The sequence below is a fragment of the Loxodonta africana genome, chromosome 18, assembly GCF_030014295.1.
Source record: "Loxodonta africana isolate mLoxAfr1 chromosome 18, mLoxAfr1.hap2, whole genome shotgun sequence".
Taxonomy (NCBI): Eukaryota; Metazoa; Chordata; class Mammalia; order Proboscidea; family Elephantidae; genus Loxodonta; species Loxodonta africana.
Genome location: NC_087359.1, coordinates 61,926,395 through 61,949,825, shown reverse-complemented (window position 1 = coordinate 61,949,825; position 23,431 = coordinate 61,926,395). Strand labels below are relative to the sequence as shown.

Below are 23,431 nucleotides of genomic sequence, written 5' to 3'. Positions count from 1 at the left end.
CAAAGTCACAGATTTAATCTGCGGCAGAGCTGGGATTCACGCCCCACTGCAATCTAGTTCCAGAAGCTGTATTGAGCACTGGGCTGGGTCTGGGGGTCTGATAATGAAGAAAGTCTGTCCTCCCAGAGCTCATGGCTTTGGGGAGACAGGCAGCTATAGATGCTCCAATGAGGGGATGAGCATAGGGGCTGCATTTGAGGGGCTGGGTAAGGCTTCTTTGAGGAGGTTATTTCTACCTGAGAACTGACCAGAAGAAGCGAGACAAGAGGGGGAAGGATACTGAAGACACAGTCACAAGTACAGAGAGATCAGAAAGTACCTCAAGTGTGACCTGAGAACAGAAAGTTCAGTGTGGGGGACAGAAGGGGTGGGGGAGATAGCACTAAGGGGTGGGCAGAGGCTAGGATGTGAAGGGTCTCATAAGCCATTGTCTGGAGCCTGGACTTTATCCAATGGGCACAGGGAGCTACTGAAGCAGGGCAGAAGCAAGGTCTAATCATTGGTTCTGACAGATATCTCCAGCTGCTGGGTAGAGGTGGGAGGTGAGATGGGAAGCAGGCCCAGAGGCAGGAACTACTCATGAGGTGATGGCAGTAATCCAGGTGAGGGACAATGGTGGCCAAGACGAGAGCCAGTAGAGGGAGTGGAGAGGAGGTGGCTATTAGTGACATCAAAGAAGTGGACTTCATGGACGCAGGGGTGAAGGAGTAGGTGAGGGAGGGGAAGGTGCCAAGGATGAGTCCAAGGTCTCCAGCTCAGGAGATGGAAGGATGGTGGTAGCAGCAACTGAGATCAAGACAGGAAGGAGAGCAGACAACTTCTGAGACAATGAGTTCAGTGTGGAACATGCTGAGCTTGAGGCTCTTGGAGGGTCCAAGCCAGGGTTGTCTCCAGTCTTAGAAAAGGAAAGCCCTGGCCATTCAGCTAGTCCCAGGGCAGGGCAGAAAAAGGAGGCGCCTGGTCCCTGTCTCCTGCCTCCTCCCACCATTTACACCAAAGCAGGAATCACCATTGTTCCCAGTCTACTTCTGCCTGCTGGGCTATCAGAAGTTATGGTGGGAAAGCCCAGGGGAGAGCCAGGTGGCTGGGAGGAGCCCACAGGTCTGACCTCAACTCCTCCAGGGGACACAGCCAGAACTAGTGGAGAGGGTGTCATGGAAGCCCTCAGAAATAGAAGACCCCTGTGAGCATTTCCCAACAGTAAGTCTGTATGTCAATTTTACCTCCTCATTCATTTCCCTCCTCTGCAATGGTGGGTGGGGCTGCACTCTTAGTGCTTTCTGCTCCCAGGATCTCAGGAGATCAGTAGCTGATGAGGCCTCCGATCCAACTGTCTTGTTTTACAGAGGGTACCTGGGGTCTCAGGAGAGCAGCACCACCCATCCCCTTCTCTCAGCTGAGGGACAGGGGACCTGAAGGCCAGCAGGGGAACCTCCATTCCAGCCCTGGCTCCATAGAGCCCTCTGAGAGAACTGACACTCTGCCGGAAGCATCCATGCACATGGCCTGTCTCAGCATCCCGGGGAACACTCCCAGGGCTTCACAGGGCAACCTGGAGTCAAGGCACCAAGCCCAAGCTTTCCTCCAGGACACAGAAATGACCCACGCCTTCAAGGAGGCCAAGGCATGAGAGCGCTGGGGCTGACCAGTTCTCTCCCAACACCAGTAGCTCTACTGAGGCTCTGGATGAAGACCCTCCAACAACGGGAAACTCACCAGCTTCTGGAAGAGGTGGCCCATGGTGACCTGGCTGTCCCACTGCTGCACCTTGGGACAGAGGTTGTCATAGAACTCCTTGTGGATCTCATAGATGTCCTGGATCTTGTAGAAGATGGTTTCAATCTGCTGGATGGTGAGCACGGGCTGGGAGGTGGTAGCTGTGGCCTTCAGGGGTTTCATGGGCTGGGTGAGGGAGAGGAAGGAAGAGCGGAGGTCAGGGGTACATAAACCGACTGTCAGCAGGCTCAGGACAGATTGTGGCACTGACTGGCCCATCCTACTGCCAGAGTCCTGCCTAGACAAGGCCACCTGCCTTCAGGGCAGGGCATCTAAAGCATGGTTTGTATCAAGAAGTTGATGTCACAGGCCCTAAGAAGCCACACTCCACTGCAAGGAGAAGGAGCCTGGCCCAGTAGCCCTGCCAGACCCAAAGGGTAGAGCCAGGGCATACTCCCACTACCCTCGTCTGGGTCCTACCGCACCCAGCACCCACCCTGTACTGGATCTGCTTGTCAATTTAACAGGATCCATGTCCTACTCCCACCATGGCCTCATGCCCTTAGTCATAAGCTTCCTGGTCCCACTTCAATGGAAATGGAGGGCTGAGTGGGAACTTAACCCTTAGCCATTTCCTTCTAAGACAAACAGCATGGTTCTAGGACTCTGGAGGTAGAGTCTCGAAAAGACCCACTACCAGGCTACAACATGTTCCCGTCACTTAGTACAGGAAGAGGGACCAGGTGGCACACATGTCCCCCTCCCATCTCCTGCACTCGTGTCATACATCTCTAAGCGATCACAACGATCTTTCCCACCACACCAGGTTGTGGTCTCAGCCTCTTTCTCAATGTTGGGCAGTTATTCTGTCATCCCTGTCTACCCCAAGATGCTCCAGGGCCTGCAAGTGGAAAGGGGAAGTGACAGTAACTCAGGGCCCACTCCCCTCCCACATACACTGGCTGGGATCTGAAGCCATTAACTTAATGCCCAACAGTAGAACTGTGGGTTCATGGGGGGGGGGGGGCGGCATTTTCTTCAGCATACTTTTCTGTATTTTCTATATCATCTACAATGAGTAAATAAGTTTTAAATGCCATTGAAAATTCACAGTTTAAACAAACTGATACTAATGTGATACAATAGTGATACTCCTCCTTGGCTGACCCAAAAGCTCCAAAGGCCCCCATACTTCAGCCCAAAGGCCCTCCAAGGAATGGAGAGAGCATGTTTACCAAGAGAGAAGCATGAGTTAGATATGGTGATGTTCTTCATCTACTGAAGTACTATGTGGAAAGAGGCCTTAGACTTAGTCCGGGTTACTATGGAGATGCAGGGGCAGTAGGGAGAGGTTCCAGGGAAAGGTGAGGGGTCACCAGAGCTCTCCATCTTTGTTCTCTGAGACTTGGTAGTGAGCCTTCTGACAAGTGAAGCATTCTAGCAGAGAATGGGCCACTCAACTGCTGAAAATCCTGCACTGGAGGGAGACGTACATTGAGGAAGACCAAAGCTATTGCTGGCTCCCTCCGGGAGATGAGCACCAGCCTGAGCCATCACAGCAGCTTAACTCCAGCCAAGCTTCACTCCATCCTCCCGTCTGCCGCCTCACCCTGAGAGTGGCAGAGCTCATGTTAGTCCACGAGAAGTCCTGTCTACTCAAATACCCAGACAATGTTCCAACTTCTGGTTCTCTGAGCTCTAAAAAGCCCAGACACGATGATGAAGGCAGGAAAAGGCTGGACGTCCTCCTTACCCTCTCAGCACTGGAATCAACTGGCCCTCAGTGTCCAGTCCGTGCTAGGAAAGCAAGATGGGGCTCAACCTGGTGCACGCCAGGCAGCATGGGTTTGAATCCCAACTTGGCCACTTAATAGCTGCGGGCAAGACACCTACCATTCTGTGGGTCTCAATGGCCTCATTTGTAAAACTGGGATAATATTATCTTCTTCAAAGGACTACTGAGAAGATGAAAAGCCGTAATTTCGATAGAACACTTAATATGTCCCTGGCATGCAGAAGGTAATCAATAAATGTTAACTGCTACTAATATTACTACTCATCCCACAAATCTGTACCAAGTGCTTAATGTGAGGCCAGGCCAGAGGCGATGAACAAAACACACACGATCCCTGCCCTCATGGAACTTCCAGTCTAGTAGGGTCTCTAGGGCTTAGGAAAGAGAAAGAATTAGCAACAAAGCTAAACGAACACCAAACACAGAACTACACAGTATTGAGTGCAAAGAAGGATATGAAGAAGGGGGAGTCTTCCGAGACTGGATGGTGAAGGACAGCTTCTCCAAAGAGGGGACGTTTGCCTTGAAGTGGAAGCATAGTGGGAAGGGAGAAGAGAAGTCCAGGCAAAATTCCTCAATGCCTGGCCCTGCGGTGGGAACGGGCTTGGTGAAAGAGGAGCAGAAAGAAAGCCAGTGTGCCTGCAGTATGGTGGGCAAGGCAGGGGGGTGGGACCTAAGGCAAGGCTGGAGGAGTGGGCAGGGGCCAGATCACACAGGGCCTTGAAGGCCAGAGGAAGGAGTGCAGCTTTTAGCCCATGCCATGATTGACAGGGCAATTGGAGTTTTTAAACAGGGGAATGATGGGATCCAATTTTCTTTTCAGGAGATTATTTTCAGGACTCACGATCTCTACCCTAGAGATCTATTGGGGTAAACTGGACCAACACAAATGAGACACTTAGTGGACAATACCAGCTGTTGTAGAGTCGATTCTGACTCATGGTGACCTCAGGTGTTACAGAGTGGACAATGTAGGATAGGATATTACCCGATTAAGACTGTAAATACCAACCAAGTGATCCCAAGGCTGTGCTGGAGCACTTCACAGAAGAGGTGACAGGAACAAGGTCTCAAAGGAAGATGGGAAGATCTGAGTAGGTGGAAGGGTGAGGTCTGGGTAAGCATACCAGTCAGGGAAACAGAAGTAACTAGGAGCCAGAGGAGAACCCCAGATGGGTGTCCAGGCTCAGCTTCATGGACTCCCAACACTCCTTGAAGGATATACATCTTGGCTTCAGGATCAACATGTTTATCCTTTTCACCTCTTCCCAGGATCCAGTGGAGGAGCCCAAGTCACCACAGAGTCCCAGAACCACTAATCCTTGTCCCCACTAAGGAGGGAATAAGTGAAATTGGGAGGAAGAAGTCCAGGGAAGGGAAAGTGGGCAAATTTCTCAGAAGTTGCTGGCGAAGCATCATCTCTGGCCTACACAAAGAAGAAGACCCAACACTCTGCTTCCTCTTGAACTTCCCACTGTCTATAAAAGGGGAAGAAATGGTCGGTCAGTGGCAGGTCACATGTTCTCACAATACCAGAGACCTTTGTTCTTTAGCCTGATTTCACTTAGGGCAAGGAAAAAGGGCTGGGTGTGTGCCCTTGGATGGGGGATGACCATGACTCTTGAAGGCAATTACTCTTATCAGGTGAAGCCCTGCATACAGGCCTGGGGGTGGGAGGGACAGATGAAAGACAAATGTAACCCAATCCTGAGCTTTGATACAGCATGGCCATTTTGCCAAAGTGCCCTCATCCCAGTTACCTCATCTCTCCCCAGTCCTCTGCAGAGGGCAGGGGTGGGACCTGTCTCTCCATTTTATCAGGGGAGAGATGGATTCTTAGAAAGGATTCCAGAGTGACCTCAGCATCAAACCTGGCTTGTGATTTCCCAGCCAGACTGCTGACTCACCATGGAGCTTCAGGCAGCCATTTTTCTGCTCTGTCCCCAAGCCTGCCTTTCTAAGAACCAGGGGCAAGAAGTCTGCCTGTTTCCTCTACCTCCTACTGAGAAGCCTGGAGGCTGCCAGGCTTGTTTGCTAATCTATCAGCAAGCCCAGGAAGGAAAGTATCATTAACCTACTTTACAGATAAGAATCCTGAGACTCAGCGGGACTCAAACCACAAAGCCAACTGCTGAATGAGAGTTAAAGAGAGAAGGGCCAGCTGTGGCCATGGGTGGGCAACAGTCCCACACGCAGGGCCTAAGCAAACTCTTTCTCTTCCCTGAAACCTGGGAGCTGTGGAATTACATGCATTTCGTTTTGTCTCTCTTCCTCCACCTCAGCCCAGGCTCCCAGGCCCACTTCATTTGTAATCTGAACCCACCAGGAACCTAGAGGTTTCCAGAAGATTACCAACCCTTGGCCCCTGCCAGCAAGCCCGCGGGCAGGAACAGAGGCTCCTCTGTGGTGTCCCTGTCAGTGCCTATGTGTGTACACAGTCCTAGGTACACACTCCCAGCCGTTTGCGTATCAGGAAGTGTTAAGCTGAGAACAGTCAAACCTGTTAGCAGCAGAGCTGAGGGAATGGGGGTGGGGTGATGAGAAGGCAGGGAAACCGGCAGAGAGAGAACAAATTTTCTCCTCTGAGCCAGCCCCTTTTGTCAGACCACTCCAAGAACAGAGGGCTTAGCTCACTGGCAGCTGAGAAGGGAGGGCTTTGGCTCAAGGTGGCGTGGAGAGCACTTGATTCCTTATCATCTGGGTCTGCGGCAGTGGAGGGTCCTGCCCCCTCTTTCTGAGCCTCCAGCCACAGAGCTGGCCTCCCAGCTGAGGCTTCCCCACTCCCTCAGGGCTCTGCTCAATAAAGAACCAACTGGAGCCCAAAAAGAGCCAGTGCTGGGAGGGGAAGGGCCTGCCCAGGCACCTGAGGAGAGGGGGCGCCAGTCTCACAGTCTTTGTTTTAGGGGCAAGAACCCTTAGAAAGTCAAGGGCGGGGGGAGGGGTGTCTGGGGCCTTGAATCTGTTATCTTTGTCCAGACAAATGGAAACAAAGAGGCCCAATGATAAGCTGGAACCTAAAAGTGACATACTTCTGCAGAGGACATGGGCCTCCCCCTCCTTCAGGGAAAGGGCTGCTGTCAGAAACAAATAAGTCCTAACCTGTCTTATCTCCTAGCACTGCAGAAAATAACAGCCGATAACATAGTGGTGGGAGGCACTGGTGGATCAGTGGTAGAATTCTCTCTTTCCATGTGGGATACCTGAGTTCGATTCCTGGCCAACGTACCTCAGGCATGGCCACCATCCCTCTGTCGTTGGAGACTTACGTGTTGTTATGATGTTGAACAGGTTTCAGCAGAGCTTCCAGGCTAAGATGGACTAGGAAGAAAGGCCTGGAGATCTACTTCTAAAAAGCAGCCCATGAAAATGGTCCACAACCAATCATGGGGATGGCACAGGATTGGGCAGCGTTTTGTCCCGATGTGCATGGGATGCCCATGAGTAGGTGGCCGTAAGTGCCACGCTCTGTTCTGAGAGCTTTCCATAACCCTCACAACAACCCTATGAGGAGAGTATTATTAGTACACCCATTTCACAGATGGAGAAAATGTGGCAGAAAGGGTCATTAGACTGCTGAAGTTATATATAAGCAATTAAGTGGTTGAACTGGAATTCAAAGCCAGGCAATCTGGCTCCATTGTTTAAACTCCTTTCAAATATGCATCCTGTTAATAATGACAACTGTGACACTTGATCTGGGTATAGCACAGTTTACAACGTTATTTCACAAATGTCTTACTGGTTGCCTGCCTGTCCTCCTTCCTTCAGCAAATAATCTGAGTACCTAGGCACCTGGCATTGTAGTAGGTACCAAAAGGATCACCTGATCTTGTTCTCACCCCTATGAGGAAGAGAGAGAAGGTAATGGTATTATTCTCATCTTCAGACGAGGAACTGGGGCTAAAGGAGTTTCCACATGGCTGGCCCTAATAGTGCTTTTCAAAGCCACGACCCATATAAGAAATAATGGGACCTAGTACATACATGTTGTGTGCAAAGTACATACATACATATACACACATATAACAGCCAAAAGTTTCATGAAATAGTGCTTATCTGTTGAGGTATGCTGATAGTCTCTTCATCTATTTAAAAATGCTGGCCCAGCCCCAACACTGATTTTACAACCCGCCAATGGGTCCTGATGCACCATTTGAAGTCTTACTTCAGTTCTGGCCCCCGATCAGAGTTCTAGTCTACCCACCACACTATCCCTCACTTGGAAGACAAACTTGTGAGAATCTAACACAAACTCAGTTCTGCCTGTTCCAAAGTGTCCACACCTTTTGATAAAGTTATTCTTTGGGTAATAAATGCCAAGTCCCCCTGGGACACTGGGTGGCTCTAGCTCACATCATAGCAAGCCCATAAATGTATATCTTAACTCACAATTCTTGCATAAGAATGAGTTTCTACTGATCTATCTCTACATTTCCTCCCCTCCTTCTTCTGGTATCACCTTATGTCTCAGACTGTAAAACACCCAAAGGGAAAGAACTTTTATGTTTCAATCACTCTGCATATATCCAGATGCATCTAATAAGCACTTTCTTCAAAGGCGAAAACACCTCACATCTGCAAAGTACTTTTACCCTTTGAAAACGTTTTAATATTCACCTCCCAATTTGACTCTCACAACCCTTAGAAATGTATGGAGCAGGTGTCTTCACCCCATTTTATGGATGAGGAAACTGAGTGACCTTTACAGAGAGCTGAGTTTTATCTAATGGCAGAGCTAAGATGCTTCTCGAAACAACACAGACAGCCCTCTGACCTCACATTTCCTAGCACAGAGCTTCGGGATGCTGCAGATGGTGCTATTGGTTCAGTTGCCCAGGGAGGAGTAAGGACTTGGATCAGAGCAGAGCAGCGGGAATGGGGGTGGGGTGACGAGAAGAAGATCTGAGGTGGGAGGGGGAAGCCGGCAGAGAGAGAACAAATTTTCTCTCAGTAGGGCTAGGGCTCCACCTGGACTGAGAACTGTGATCGGTTAGTAACTGTCATGGATTGAATTATGTCCCCCCAAAAATGTGTGTATCAATTTGTCTGGGCCATGATTCCCAGTATTGTGTGGTGGTCCTCCATTATGTGATTGTAACTTTATGTTAAAGAGGATTGGGGTGGGATCATAACACCCTTACTAAGGTCACACCCCTGATCCAACATAAAGGGAGTTTCCCTGGGATGTGGCCTGCACCACCTTTGATCTTACAAGAGATAAAAGGAAAGGAAAGCAAGCAGAGAGTTGGAGACCAAGAAAGCAGTGCCAAGACATAATAAAATTTATAAAGAAAACGTTCTGCATCCCACTTTAGAGAGTGGTGTCTGGGGTCTTAAACGCTAGCAAGCGGCCATGTAAGATGCATCATTTGGTCTCAACCCACCTGGACCAAAGGAGAATGAAGAACACAACAGACACAAGGTAATTATGAGCCCGAGAGACAGAAAGGGCCACATAAACCAGAGACTGCATCCTCCTGAGACCAGAAGAACTAGATGGTGCCCGGCTACAGCTGATGGCTGCACTGATAGGGAACACGACAGAGAACCCCTGAGAGAAAAGGAGAGCAGTGGGATGCAGACCTCAAATTCTCGTAAAAAGACCAGACTTAATGGTCTGACTGAGACTAGAAGGACCCCAGAGGTCATGGTCCCCAGACCTTCTGTTGGCCCAAGACAGGAACCATTCCCAAAGCCAACTCTTCAGACAGGGATTGGACTGAGCTATAGGATAAAAAATGATGCTGGTGAGGAGTGAGCTTCTTGGATCAAGTAGACACATGAGACTATGTGGGCAGCTCCTGTCTGGAGGGGAGATGAGAAGGCAGAGGAGGTCAGAAGCTGACTGAATGGACATGAAAATAGACAGTGGAAAGAAAGTGTGCTGTCTCATTAAGGGGAGAGCAACTAGGAGTACACAGCAAGGTGTATATAAATTCTTTTATGACAGACTGACTTGATTTGTAAACTTTCACTTAAAGCACAATAAAAATTAAAAAAAGAAAGCAGTGCCAGGAGCAGAGCGTATCCTTTGGACCTGAGGTTCCAGTGCTGAGATGCTCCCAGGCCAAGGGAAGACTGATAACAAGTACCTTCCTTCAGGGCCGACAGAGAGAGAGAAAGCCTTCCCTGGAGCCAGTGCCCTGAATTCAGACTTCTAGCCTACTGGACTGTGAGAGAATAAATGTTTCGTTGTTAAAACCATCCACTATGGTATTTCTGTTATAGCAGCACTAGATGAGTAAGACAGTAATGTTTACACCATGGTCATGGCAGTGGGAGCAGTAGCGCTGCCTCGTGTTTGTCATTCCTACCCTGGTTGTGCTTCTCCTCCTGCCTTTCCCAGAACAGGGAATGAGAGGCACAGGCCTTTCTGGCAATGGCTCCGGCTACCTGAGGCCAAGCTGTAAGCTGAGTAGCACCGCAGGTTCTGCCCACAGGGAAGGACTGATCCAGGTCCCCTTCCTCTTCAACTCCAAAATCAGTTTTAGAGCACAACTTTGTCCAACAGGGGAACCAGAAGTCACCAGAGCAAATAGATACTCACCAGCAACAGGGCTTCCAGCTGGTTAATATAGATCTCTTCGCTGGCCAGGAACCCCGAGAGAACCAGCTTCCGCATCTCCAGGCCTTTGCCCGCTTCCACCTGCAGATAAGCAAACCAAAAGTCAACCAACCGCTCATGAGAAAGGAGGCCAAAATTCTGAGTGACCTGTCTTCTTGCCTTTCTTCTCTTCTTTTAACTAATGCTTTCATAGGTGATAAAACCCAGATATACTCATCATAAAAATTCTGGAAAATGGAAATATAAAATGAAAAATAATCACTCACACTCCCACCATTAACATCTTGCTTTCCCATTTTTTTCATTATTTGGTTCTTTCGTAGTCATCCATCCACCCAACTGTCAGCTTATCTACCCTCCCAACAGACAGCAAGATAACACAGGACTTGCCCTCATGTCTGGTGGGCAGTTTAATGGGGAGATACAGTTAAGTCAACAGGTGGTACAAACAGTTAATGTCCTCGACTGCTAACCAAAATTTTGGAGGTTCAAGTCCACCCAGAGGCACCTCTACTTCTGAAAAATTAGCCATTGAAAACCCTATGGAGCACAGATGTACTCTGACACACAGACGTACTCTCACGTACATGAGGTCATCATGAGTTGGAGTGTATTCTATGGCAACTAGTTCAAGTTACAGACAGTTAAGAGAAATCTGTATCAGGACAAAGGGAGGGCATGGTCACAAGAGAGGACACAGCATGGGCCAGAATCTAAGTCTGGGAACTGAGGAGGCTTCCACGAAGCTGAAGAGTTGGGGTGGGGACGGAAGTTGGCCTGGGGGTCCACAGCCTTGTGGCCTTCCAGCTACACTTCTGACTGTATCACCCTGTCCCTGGGGGCTCAATCCCACAGCAGAAAGTGCTGGCTGTAGGGCCCTCAACTTTAGCCCCTGCACTGCACCTCAGTGTTCCCTGACCACCTCCCCGTTAAGGCCCAGACACAAAGTAGCCTTCTCCTCCCTCCAGAATTGCTGCTCTTCCAGGGCCAAGGTCATGCCCTCCTTAGCCTTCAATGCCCTCCGTTAGCACGGTGCCCAGCAGAGAAGGTGCTCAATAGTTTTTTGAGTAAAAAACCCCACAATTGTCCCTGTCATCTAGGATCCCCAAGAGTCTTCCTGGTCCCCTCTTCAGCTCTCTCTCCCTCTCCCACAGTCAGCCCCCAAGCCCTTGGATGCTTCCTTGATAATCTCTTACACCACTCTTCCCACCTGTTCCATCCCTCCCCTCTGCTGTGGTTGAAGTGACCTGACCGTACCCCACTCTGCTGCCCCAGTTCTTCTAAGTGACCAGTCTCTCCTGAGCCTGCCTCCTGTCCACATACCAGAGCCAGATCACAGTCTTCTGAGAATGCCGCCTTATATCTGACATTTGGCAAAGAGTTGCTGTCAATATTGCAAAATGTGATTATTTGGGGATTCATTTAGGTTATTCATTCAACAACTATTTACTGAATGCCTACCAGGCCCTATGGACACCATGAGAAACAATCAGACAATAGCTCCTGCTCTCATGTGACTTATAATCTAGTGGGAGAGAAAAACATTAAAACAGGAAATGAGTAATTATAGAACTAGGAACTGTGATAGGTTCCATTGTTGTGAGCTGCCCTCGAGTTGGCCCCTGACGCATGGTGGTTCCCATGTACAATGGAATGAGACACTACCCAGTCCTACACTATCCCATGATTGATTGCTGACTGGACCACTATGATCCATAGGGATTTCATTGGCTGATTTTTGGGATTACCAGGCCTTTCTTCCTAGTCTACTTAGTCTAGAAGCTCTGCTGAAATCTGTTCAGTATCATAGCAACACACAGCCTCCACTGACAGATGGGTGTGCAAGAGGTACATTGGGCTGGGAATGGAAACCGGGTCTCCCACGTGGAAGGTGAGAATTCTACCACGGAACTATGGGTCTAGCATATCCTTAGGTAAAGTACCTTCGGTGGTCCCCAGTCCCTGTCCTTCCAATCTCCCCTACAGCCTTCCAGCCTCTGAACCTCAGTTCTTGCTATTTCTGCTGCCTGAAATGCCCTCTCCCACCCTGACTCTTATTGTCCAAACCCTACCTCTCCTGGAAGGCACAGCTGAAATCTCGCCTCCTCTTCAAGTCTCCTGGATCACCCTGGCCTGTAGCATCAGCTCTCTGTTGGAGTGTGCGACACTGACCATCAGCACCTTGAGGAGCTGCCTATATTGTTACCTGCCCCCATGATTTTATAGGGCCTCTGAAGCACCTGCATCATATCCCTGAAGCTCAGCACCATGCAATACACCCAACATTTATTAAGCTTTATACATCCTTTCAAGGTCCCAAGGTGGCACATTCAACTGCTAACCTAAAGGTTGTCGGTTCAAACCCACCCAGCAGTACTGCAGAAGAAATGGCCTGGCAATATGCTTCCATTAAAATTACAGCCAAGAAAACTCTATGGAGCAGCTCTACTCTGTAACACACGGGGTCGCCATGAACTGGAATGGACTCAATGACAACTAACTACAACAAAAGTCATTTCACTCCCTCATTTAGACCTCAAACACCCCAGTGATGTGGGTACTATATTAATCCATTATACACAAATGAAAAAGGGAAGGGAATGCCCAGGGTCAGCAGCCAGGAAGTGGCAGTGCTAGGATTCTACCCCAGGGCTCCCAACACCAAATTCCGTGCTCTTCCACTGCGCTAACGATTTCCTGACTCTTGTGCTCCTTTTTCAAGCATGGGACACTTATCCTGCATCTCAAACAGATCCCTTTCTGGGCATTAAATGGGTTGGGACACTGTATGATAAAGTTATCAGAAAGTGCGTAAGTGCTGAGAACAGCTGCTGTCCCCCAGCTGGGCCACCTGCCCCAGCACATTCTCATAGGCTTTTCTACCCTTTCCAGGCCAGGGGTTTAATCCTTTGCCTCCCATCATCAACTCAGTTAGCAGATTTGTGCTGGAGGCTGCTGTCCCTAAAGTCTCTGAAATGCTATCTGACCTTGTGGTAGACAGAATAATGGTCCCCCAAAGGTGTCCACATCCTAATCCCCGAAACCTGTGAATATATGACCTCACATGGCAAAGGGACTTTGCAGATGTAATTAAGTTAAAGATTTTGAGACAAGGAGAGTAGCCTGGATTGTCCAGGTGGGCCCTATATAATCACAAGGGCCCTTATAAGAGGGAGGCAGGAAGGCTAGAGTCAGAAAAAAGGTGATGTGATGACAGCAGAGACAGAAAGATATGAAGATGCTCTGCTCTGCTACTGGTTTTAAAGATGAAGGATGAGGCCACAAGCCAACAAGGGCAGGTGGCCTCTAGAAGCTGAAAAAAAGCAAGGGAGATTCTGCCCTAGAGGTTCTAGAAGGAAGGCAGCCCTGCTAACCCATTTCAGACTTTTGACCTCCAGAACTATGTCATCATGATTGTGTGCCGTTGAGTCAATTCTAACTCATAGCAACTCTCTAGGACAGAGCAGAACTGCCCCATAGGGTTTCCTAGGCCGTAAGCTTTACTAGAGCAGATTGCCAGATCTTTTCTCCCGCAGAGTGGCTCGTAGATTCGAACCCCTGACCTTTTGGTTAGCAGCTGAGCCACTGCACCACCAGGGCTCCTTTTCCAGAACATTAAGAGAATATATTTGTATTGTTTTAAGCCACTAGGTTTGTGGTAACTTGTTTCAGCGGCTGTAGGAAACCAATATTAACCCCAGGCTTTGGGAAAGGGCAATAAATTAATGGCTTCATGTGTAGCAGGAACTGTTCTAAGAGCTTTACGTGGATGAACTCGCTTGAGCCTCACAATCGGGCAGGTGCTATTATTATCCCATTTATTGGAAACTGAGGCACAGAGATTGGAAACTGCCATTGCCTCAAACTGTCTGCATTGCAAGGCAGGCAGTACACCCTCTCAGCACACACCCAGAACCCAGCGGGCAAACTGCCTAGTTCTCTAAACAGCGCAGGGTGTCCTACAGCCCATCTCCCTGGAACAGGATCAGAGCTGGAAGCAGGGTCCCAGGCCCAGATCCTCAAGGTTAGACCCAAGGCAGCCCCCTGCACATCTCATAAACCCTGCAGCTTCCCGAGTCTGACAAATAGGGCACCCCCACTCTCCTCCTGTTCCCTGGCAACCACGGATTTGCCCCAGGGCCTGCAGACACCCTCTAAGGAAATTACCTGGGGCTCACTGTGAGCTGTAGAGCTGGTCGGGCTAGGACAGGGTAAGGAGCCTGTGATTTTCAGCCCCAGCCCCAATCAAGCCTTCATCCACTTTCGCACAAGCACAGACCCCCTCGGCCCCAGAAGGGTCCATTTAAGCAAGACACTATCTCAAGAGACCCCCATCTCATAGTTAAGTCCTTAAAAAGACTGGTTTTGAGAAGACAGCTTAGGAAGTCCCACCTCCAAAAGGCAATAAATAGTCCCTCTCTCCCAAGAGTCCCCACTCTGGGCCACGTCATTCTCAGGCTTTGGCTGGGATGGGGTGGAGGGGATGGAGAGCTTTGGGATGGGAAATTAAATCCTGTACATTTTACCAAGAGGAGGCAAAAAGAAAAAATCCAAACCAGTTGTCATGTAGTCAATTCTGACTCATGGTGACCCCATGTGTCTCAGAATAGAACTGTGCCACAGGGTTTGCAAGGTGGTGACCTTTTAGACACAGATGACCAGGTTTCTTCTGAGGCACTCCTGGGTGGGTTGAAACTGCCAACCTTTCAGTTAGCAGCCGAGTGCTGTCTGTCTGTGCCACCCATGGAATCCTGGTCTGTTGCTCAGTCACCACCAGGATATCACCCATCTTCGCTTTCCCTCCCCCATGAGTCCCTGGTTTAGAATTGTCTGGAAATTCACAATTATTTCTTCAACCCCTGTGGGGCTCTTCTTGTTTTTTAAAACACCAGGGCACAACTTTCATTCATTCCCTACTTCATGCCAGGAGTAGGGGGAAGGAGACAGTCTCTGTCCCCAAAGAGCTCTCCAGAGGTACCCACACTCCCAGAGCCCCCTGGGCGGCTGCCCAGTTCTCTGAAGAGTGCAGGGCCTCCTACCGCCCATCTCCAAGCTGCTTGTCAGTCCCCCAGCACAGGGAAGCTGCCTTCTGAAGTGACGCTGCCCTCACTTCCGCCAAGCAGAGCTTATGAAATGCAGCCACAGGGGGGTTGTTTGTTCCCAGCACTTTACATAACCTGTTAGGCTGAAGGTTTGTCAGTTTGAGACCCCCAAATCCAAGATGTCAGATCACTCTGGCTGGGACAGTGTCTATAGGTAGGACTTGGCCAGCTCTGCAGAGTTGAGAGCTAAATAAAGCCTTCAAAGGCTTGGCTCTAGGCCAAGCCAAGACAATCTCTCCAGGAGCCTTGATCTCCTTCAACACAACTGTGAGGACCAGGCAGGCAGGGCCAGCACTCTGGCTCCATTCAATGCCTTAGGCCGAGGCAAGGGGCTCAGCCTCCGCAAGCAGCGGAATTCAGTCCATGGGCTACCCCAGGTTACAAGGAGCACACAGCAGGATCTGCTGCACTGGATCCTGGGGGCTGTACCCAGGCCAAGTCTCAGCCTCAGCACAACTGACTCCTCTTTGAGCTGAGATAGTGGAGGGACCCGCCAGCCATTCTCTCCTCCACCTAGCGCTGAGCAACTCTCAAAGCACTGGGGGGGCAGGGGTATCTCTTCAGCTACTTCCTCAACAGAATTTACAGCAGGCAGGACCGGAACAGCTGCGGGGGGATGCAGACCAAATTCAGCTGCCCCACTCTCCCAAACGATGGGTCCCCATATCCCAGGGCTCCCTGTATCTGGAGTTTCATGCAGGCCCCATGGGATCAGGGCAGGGATTCACAAACTTGATTCACGCATATTCCACCTCCACAGTTTTTTGTCATCTGCGCTCTTATTTACATAGTATTTTTCTTTACAACAACTGACTTTTAAAAGCACAGCCTGATTCCAAGCATTATATCTGAAATCCTAGTAAAGTTGTGCAAATCATATTTTTTCTACTATATATTAAAATATATACCTAACAACTAAAATACAAAATAGATATCCAGGTGCCACCTAAAATCATCTTTCTTTCCAGTCAGCACATATGTGGCCCACACTCTGGGAAACACCCAAGTGTGGGACATAGGTATGGCCATCAGTGCAGAAGAGGCAGAATAGACCTCGGCAGGAAACAGAAATACAGGCATCTCAGACAATCCATTAATGACTGGCACAGAATAACATATGAAGGGTTAATTTGCATTACAAAGGAATTTTTATTCCTGATAAATGAGTTCCTTTAAATAGCAGATCCTACAAGGCCCCTCTCAGCCTCCCGAACCTCTTAATAGAATCACATGGAAGATTTGGGGGAAGTACACCTTACGGATGGGAGGTGATGGCGTTACCAGTATTCTCATTATTATTAGTTTATAGGTATCAACTCCTAAAAGGGAGGCCTGGGTTGAGAGAAGCAGCAACCTCGAGCTACAGCTCTGGAGAAAAACTCTGCCAACTTTGCAGCTGTCCGGTAGGAAGATGAAGCATCTCCAAAATTACACAGCAAAGAGGACTGATTGATAGGACTGGCATTTGGACACAACTGCTGTTTAAGGTAAGTAGCCCTGAGGTGAAGTAATAGCAATGAGAGAATTGCCTTGGACTCTTACCAGCTGCAGTGAAGCGCTTACAACACAGGGGTGTGCCAGGACCGTCCACAGCCCAGGACAGGTGTTCACGCTCCAAAATGCCCCTTGACCACCTATGTGCACACACACACACACACACACGCATGCACACATGTCATTTCCTCCTCTAAATTTGGTAACATTTGATCAGAACTCTTCTCATGACCTTGACCACTTTCTCACTATAGTCCCGTTCCCTGTGCACTCGATCTGTGAACTCTGTGAGAAAGGACCATGTTTTGCTCAAATGTGTCTCCTCTGTGGTGCCAGGCAGGGTGCTTTGAATAGAACAAGCAACACAAGTGTTTGTTGCTACCTTGCTTGTCTTCTCTCTCTCTAGATGGTCAAGCCTGGCTGAGGAGGAGGGCATTCTGGAGGGGTTCAGACTGAGGCGGGGAGCCTGGAACTTCCCAGCCCTCATGAAGATCCCCCACCCCCGTGCTGGAGACACCGTGGCAGCAAGGTAGACAGGAAGACTATCCCAGGTGCTCACAGCGACCTGGAGTGGAGCAGGATCCTTGGGTGTGATGAGTGTCCAGGTCTCCTTGGCATTCACGTACCACCTCTTTCAGACACCTGTGAGATGGAACAATGCCGAGAACCTGGCATACCCTTCATGGACCACATCAAGCCTCACTCATTCCACAAATTCTCACTGGGCACCAACCACATACCAAGCACCATGCAGGGTTCAGCAATGAATACAATATGGTTCTTGCCCTCAGGGGGGCAGATGGATATACGATTACCTAGAATTCCAAAATAAGCCAGAATGCAGGGTGAGGGGGTAGGTCCAGGCCCATGAAGGGAATGTATGAGTGGGGGGCCCAAGAAGCAGTGCCATGCCTCTGTGCTCCAAGCTGGCTCACCTGGTTCATAATCAGACATTTTCCCATCCCATCCCTGGTGGGGAGGCTTGTCAGACCCTAAGCACCAAGGCCTTGTGGGCCCAATGAGACATGACTTCCCCCCCAGTGCTCTGGGCCAGTGCCAGAGTAGAGAACAAGGGGTGGGGTGCCAGCTATAGTCAGCTTCCTATTCTAGCTCCTCTGCTCCCCACCCAAGCCTGCAGTCACTGCTCCACCCAGACTCCGCACATCAGCCTTTCACCACATGGGCCTGCGGTCTATTTTTACCTCTATTAGCTCCTCCTCAGAGCCACACTGAGGTGTGGGCAGGGCAGGACTATGATCCCCATCTTACAGCAGGTGACAGCGGGCCCAGACGGGTTCAATGACAGCGTCCTGCCCCAGCAATGCTCTGTGCACCACGCCCTCCAGTGTGCACACCGGCCTGGGCAGCCAGGCCCACAGTCCCACATGTGGGCACTCTCTGTTTGGCAGTCTGGCTTTGCAGTCTGCTAACTCCCTGCCAGATGTCCTTGCTGGCTCTGCCTTCCAGCCACAGAACAGAATGGAGCTGAGCAAAAGGCTAAAGCTAGAGCTCTTAGAGGTGGGCCCAGGCGGAAGGACCACTGCAGCCATAACCAGCTCAGGCAGAGCTGATAAAGTATATACTATGGGTGGCTCAAGCAGTTTGCTACCCGCTGCTAACCTAAAGGTTGGTGAGTCGAACCCACCCAGTGGTGCTGTGGAAGAAAGGCCTGGCAATCTGTTTTCCATAAAGACTACAACCAAGAAAATCCTATGGAGCAGTTCTACTCTGTAACGGATGGGGTCACCCTGAGTCAGCAATGACTCAATGGCAACACGTTTTATATAGTATAAATAGGGAATCAGGAGGGGGCAGACAAGAAGGGAATGGGGTCGCTGTGACCACTCCCCTCCTGTTCCACACCATTCTCTGGCAGCTGGGAGGCACTGCTGCTGAGGATGCCTGCATCCCTTGAGAGAGTGGCTGGGGTCCAACAGACCATCACGGCTATGCTCACCTTGGGAAGAGCGCCTACCCACCTGGGTCCTGCCACAAAGCCAGCTGCTACCGCCCCCTCTTCAGCTGATCCAATTCTTTTCCTTCGAGGAAACTCAGTGACCTCTGGCTCTTGACCTCTCCAAAGACTCCCTTGTCCCAGTCCAGATGCACCGAGTCCCCAATCTCCTGGCTGGCCCCCTTGGCCCGCACTTCATGCGCTTATCCTACTGTTGCCATGGAAACAATGAATTATTGCCTCCCGTTTCAAGTCAGCCAGCTCCTCTAGGGCAGCAGGCTTACACCACCGCCGTGCCCACCAGGTGACTCATGTCACTGCCAGAGAAAGCCCCCAGCACAGCTGGCTTGGGGAAAGGCAGCAGCCACTCCCCCTGAGGACAACTGGTTTGGCAGGAGGCAGGCAGTGCACCTCGCCCCCAGGAACAGCTGCAGGGAGAGCACGGCCCCCCTGTCCCCTGGCAGGCAGGCAAGCTCTGCCCCTCTCAGACTGAGTGAGGTGCTTCTACCCAGCCACGAGGTTTGTGCACAAATCAGCCATTTCTACCCGCAAGGCTTCGGCAGTTAAGAGCTGCCGGCCCTGCCCCCTCCCACAAACATCCAGGGCGTGTCACATTCCCACCTTCACAGCCACCAAGAAGGGGGACCCTGAGCCCGGGCTGGTCGGGGTTCCCAGCTCACACTCCTCCAGAAGAAACACGTCTTCATCCTCCAGAACCTTGTCCAACAAGCCTATTGCCTCCTCTTCCTCTTCCATGGCAGCCGAGCCCGCGGAGGGCAAACAGGAAGCAGGGTCCACGCAGCAGCAGAGGCAGCGGCAGCCGTCCGGGGAGGGAGGGGAAGAGCGTGCAGGGCAGGCCTAAACCAGCATGCTGGCCTCCCCGGAGTCGGTCCTGGCACCTGGCCACAGGCTCCCCATGAAAGGCTCCATTATGAACCTTTTCCTGCTGCAGCTCTCCAGCCCTCCGGTGCGCCCGGGCTTGCGGGCCCGCCTCCCGCACGTCCCCGCCCTGCGAAAGGGGAAGCGAGTCCTTCAGGGCAGCCTGTGCTGGCCTCGGCCGGCTCTGCGTGGGGCGCTCCTCCGCCGCTGCCGCCGAAATTTCAGGGCTATCGCTGGAGAGAAACCGGCTCCCAGTGGAGGAAGAGGAAACCCCCGGCGCCGGCCGGAGCGCGGGCCGGGCCGCGGGCCGCCGCTCTGCTCCTCCGCGCGGGCCGGCTCTCCACCTCTTTCCAGGGCGCCCGCCGCAGCGGCCCGGCCCCACAAAGCCCGCCCTTTCTGGACTCCGAGGTTTGCGTTTGCTATTAATACACAGGAAATGCACGTCTTGACTTGCGAGGTGGAGCCGTTCCCTCTCTGTGGTCACCGGGCAAGCCGGCTGGCTGAGGCTGCTGGAGAGCGGAGGAGGAGGGAGACCGCAGACAGGCCAGGCGCAGGGGGGAGGTCTGCTTCCCAGAGACAGACTTTATTTACAACCCCTCTCCAGAGCCCAGGCAGCGGCGAGGGGAGGAGCAGCTTCTCCGCACAGCCACTCTGGACGACCGGGACTAAGCCCAGAGACTCCGGTAGGGCCTCAGAGGCTAAGCTGCCTTCTCACTTCTGACCTCAGGCTCCGACACCTTTGCAGAGGTGATAGCAAGGCGCAGTGAGAAACCAGTTTCCATCCCCATCATGGTTGGTGAACAAGGCTTTGTGAAAAAGGCCCTGACCTGCCTCAACATAGCAGGACCCCAAGTGCCGTGCTCCTGTGTATCTGCAGCCTGGCCACCTTGGACAGCTGGAGGTGGCTACAATCCCCACTGACAGATGCTGCTGAGACTAGCAATACCACTTCCTTGGAGCTCTTGCCCTTCTAGAGGGGCTTCAGCCCCACAGGGAAGGGCGTGCATAACCCTGCCCCTCCCAGCCTGCTTCCTTTATATCTTCAAAGGTTCTCATTAGCTGCCAGGAGTTGGCCCCAACTCATGGCAACCCCAAGCACGACAGAATGAAATCCTGCCTGGTCCTGAGCCATCCTCACTGTCTGCTGTGGATCAGACTACTGCGATCTACAGGGTTTTCATTGGCTGATTTTTGGAAGCAGATCTCCAGGCCTTTTTTCCTAGTTAGTCTAAATCTGGAATTTCCGATGAAACCCGTTCAGCATCATAGCGACACGCAAGCTTCCACTGACAGACGGGTAGTGGCAGTGGATGAGGTACATTGGCTGGGAATCAAACCCAGGTTTCCCACATGGAAGGTGAGAACTCTACCACTGAACCACCACCGGCCCCTCTTCAAAGGTTGTTGTTGTTATCAGTTGTTGTCAAGTCGACTCCAGCTACAGAAGCGAAATACATTCTCTGGTTTCCTAGCCCTGATCCCTGAGATGCATAAATACTCTCACAGAGAAGTGTTTAGTGGCAGTACCCAGGAAAAGCTCTTGCACAACACAAGATCTAGGAGAGGGGTTCAAACTTCAGCACCAGTGAGGGTAAGGTAGATTAGTGAAGTGAACCAGGTAGGGCCAGGGTGGGCTGAAGAACCACCACTCAGCTCCAGCTAACAGTTAGTTGCCAAAGGGAATGCAGGCTCAAAGTTGCACCATTTTGGGTTGTTCAAGAGAAGCTGGAAATCTGGATTCTTAGGTGAAATCTCCTGATTTTAAGGCAATGGCAAATCATTTACGTTTTTTAAAAACATGGTGCAGGACAAAGGAAATATGTTTGTGTACTGAATTCGGCCCATAGACCGGGTTGCTGCCTTTCTTCCGGAAGTTGGTTGGTTGGTTGCGGCTAGGGTGAGAGTCGTGTGTGTGTTGGTGGGGGGAGAGTTCCCTAAATATCTCTCCTTATCCCATATCCACATTAGACCTGGCATCCTGGAATCAAATTTGGCTTCACACACTCCCATCTCATCACTTATCTTTGTAAACTTGCATGACAGGTGTCACCAATTGGGTAGATCAAGTAAAAACTCAGGATTCTGGGTGGTGAGCCCTAAAGCTCCAGCCGCACTCAACCTAATCCCCCATCTCTCATCAGCCTCCCAACCTCATCTCCAGCCAGAGATTCCCTCAAAATTTTCCTGATGCTTCCAGCCCACAAAGCTCCCTCTTTTATCTAAGCTCCCACTACACTGTTGCCAGGACCAGCCAGTGTGAATTTTAGCGACGTCCAGGCTGCCCATCAACAATTGCCTCATGTGTCTATGACTGGCCTCTCTTATGCATCTTTCACATTACCCGTCAGGTGGCAACTTTCTGGTCACAAGGTGAAGAGTCTTATCTGTTGAGGCCATTTGCAAAGGATGGTCAACCATGCACCATCCTGGGCCCACCTGGGCTCAGCACCACCTCAGCTGAGAACCAAGCCCTGCTTCCAAGCTGAGAGGTGGGCGGGGAGAAGGAAGGAGAAGGGTGAACATGAGGTTTCTTACTCCCACCCCACCCCCTAAAAAGGACTGTGGAAGCTCTGAGCTCTAGGTGTGGCTCCTGCCATTCTATTAGCAGAGAACCTGCCCTTGTTGGACACAGGCTCCTCCCAGTTACCTAAGGGGAGATACAGGCTGAGGGATTTGAGGTGGGCTCTCTGTGGCCCCAGGACTGAAGGCCCTTGGTCAAGGCCTGTTCCATCAGGGTCTGGTGAACTCTCATCCCACCTACATCCCAAGCGCTCCCTCCAATCCCTGGATTTTTTTCTGTCCCTCCCTAGGCTGGGTTATAAATAGCTGGGGCACATCTGAAGGGCCCTTTCAGCCACAATTCCTCATTTGGTTTGGGTGGATGAGGCTGTTCCCAGGGCTTGGGAACGACTGAGCCTGGCATTCCCCAGGACATGTGTGCCAGCTCAGGGCCCTGCACCAGTGTCTGTCTCCTGCTCTGGCAGGCTCCAAGTGCCTTGCGCGGACTGTCCCCATGGGTAAGACAAGCAGCCAGCATAGAAGATGGACCTAAAAGCACCAGGGCCCCTCCTGTGTCCTTTCTGCCACCCATGGGAGCCTGAGGTACCCTTGAAGTTTCCTAGAGTATCCCCAACTCCACCCTCACCCTCTTAACCAGCACAGTGGGATCAACACCTGCTTCTTCCCTAAAACCCAAAACCCCACAGAAGTTGCTCCCTGGACATCCCAAGGCATCTCTACCCACGCCCTACCCCAGTTGCCTGGAAATTCCATTGAGTAACTAGACACAGAATGCCCCTTCCATTGGGCACACAGACACCACTCAGAGGACCTCGGTCCTCCCAGTGGGGGGGAAGTGACTCACAAGTCCCAAGCGTGCTCCTTCCCTTTCCCTTACAAATGCCCGAGCCAGCTGTGCCCACGCCCTGGACCTGAGCTCCTTCCTCCCTGTTTCCACACTCTGCCTGCTTCAGCCTAGCTCCTGATCCTGCTCTCCAAAAGCCATGCTCCAAAGGCCCCCTGTTTGCCTTACTCCGAAGCCAAAGGCCTCCCTCCTCTCCTCCTTGGCTTGCAGTCTGGACTTTCTCAAATTTCTCAGCTCCCAGTGACCATGCCAGTGCCACCACTGACCACTCCTCGTTCTCCTAGGCTAGTCCTTCTTTCTCCTGCCTCCTATAAATCTGAAATCACCCACCCCAGACCCAGGCGTCAGCCCTCTGCTCTCTACCCTTGGAGAACTCATCCCTTCTCAACGTTAGAGCCACCACTTCCTAGGCCAACAATACCCATTCCCATTTCCAGTCCCAGAGTCTTGCTCGGCTCCTGGTTTGACACTTGCAATGTCAGCTGGACCTCCGTACTTGGAAGTACCCTCAATGGCCCCTCAACTCTAACAGATTCAGAACTAAATGACCCTCTTCCTCTCT

At 51.1% G+C, this 23,431-nt stretch overlaps 1 protein-coding gene across 4 annotated transcripts in view; it reads right to left on the bottom strand.

Moving 5' to 3' along the window:
• ABR (ABR activator of RhoGEF and GTPase) overlaps window positions 1-23,431 on the bottom strand; it is a 204,874-nt gene that overhangs the window by 70,070 nt on the left and 111,373 nt on the right. For 3 of the 4 annotated variants that reach the window (XM_064271502.1, XM_064271499.1, XM_064271500.1), the window contains exons 3-4: window positions 10,059-10,157; window positions 1,717-1,902 (exon numbers count right to left, since the gene is read on the bottom strand). In XM_064271502.1, coding sequence (XP_064127572.1) covers window positions 1,717-1,902; window positions 10,059-10,157 — 285 coding nt within the window. Of the gene's footprint in view, window positions 1-1,716; window positions 1,903-10,058; window positions 10,158-19,247; window positions 19,756-23,431 lie in introns of those variants that run through there. The other variant, XM_064271503.1, reaches the window with a different exon arrangement.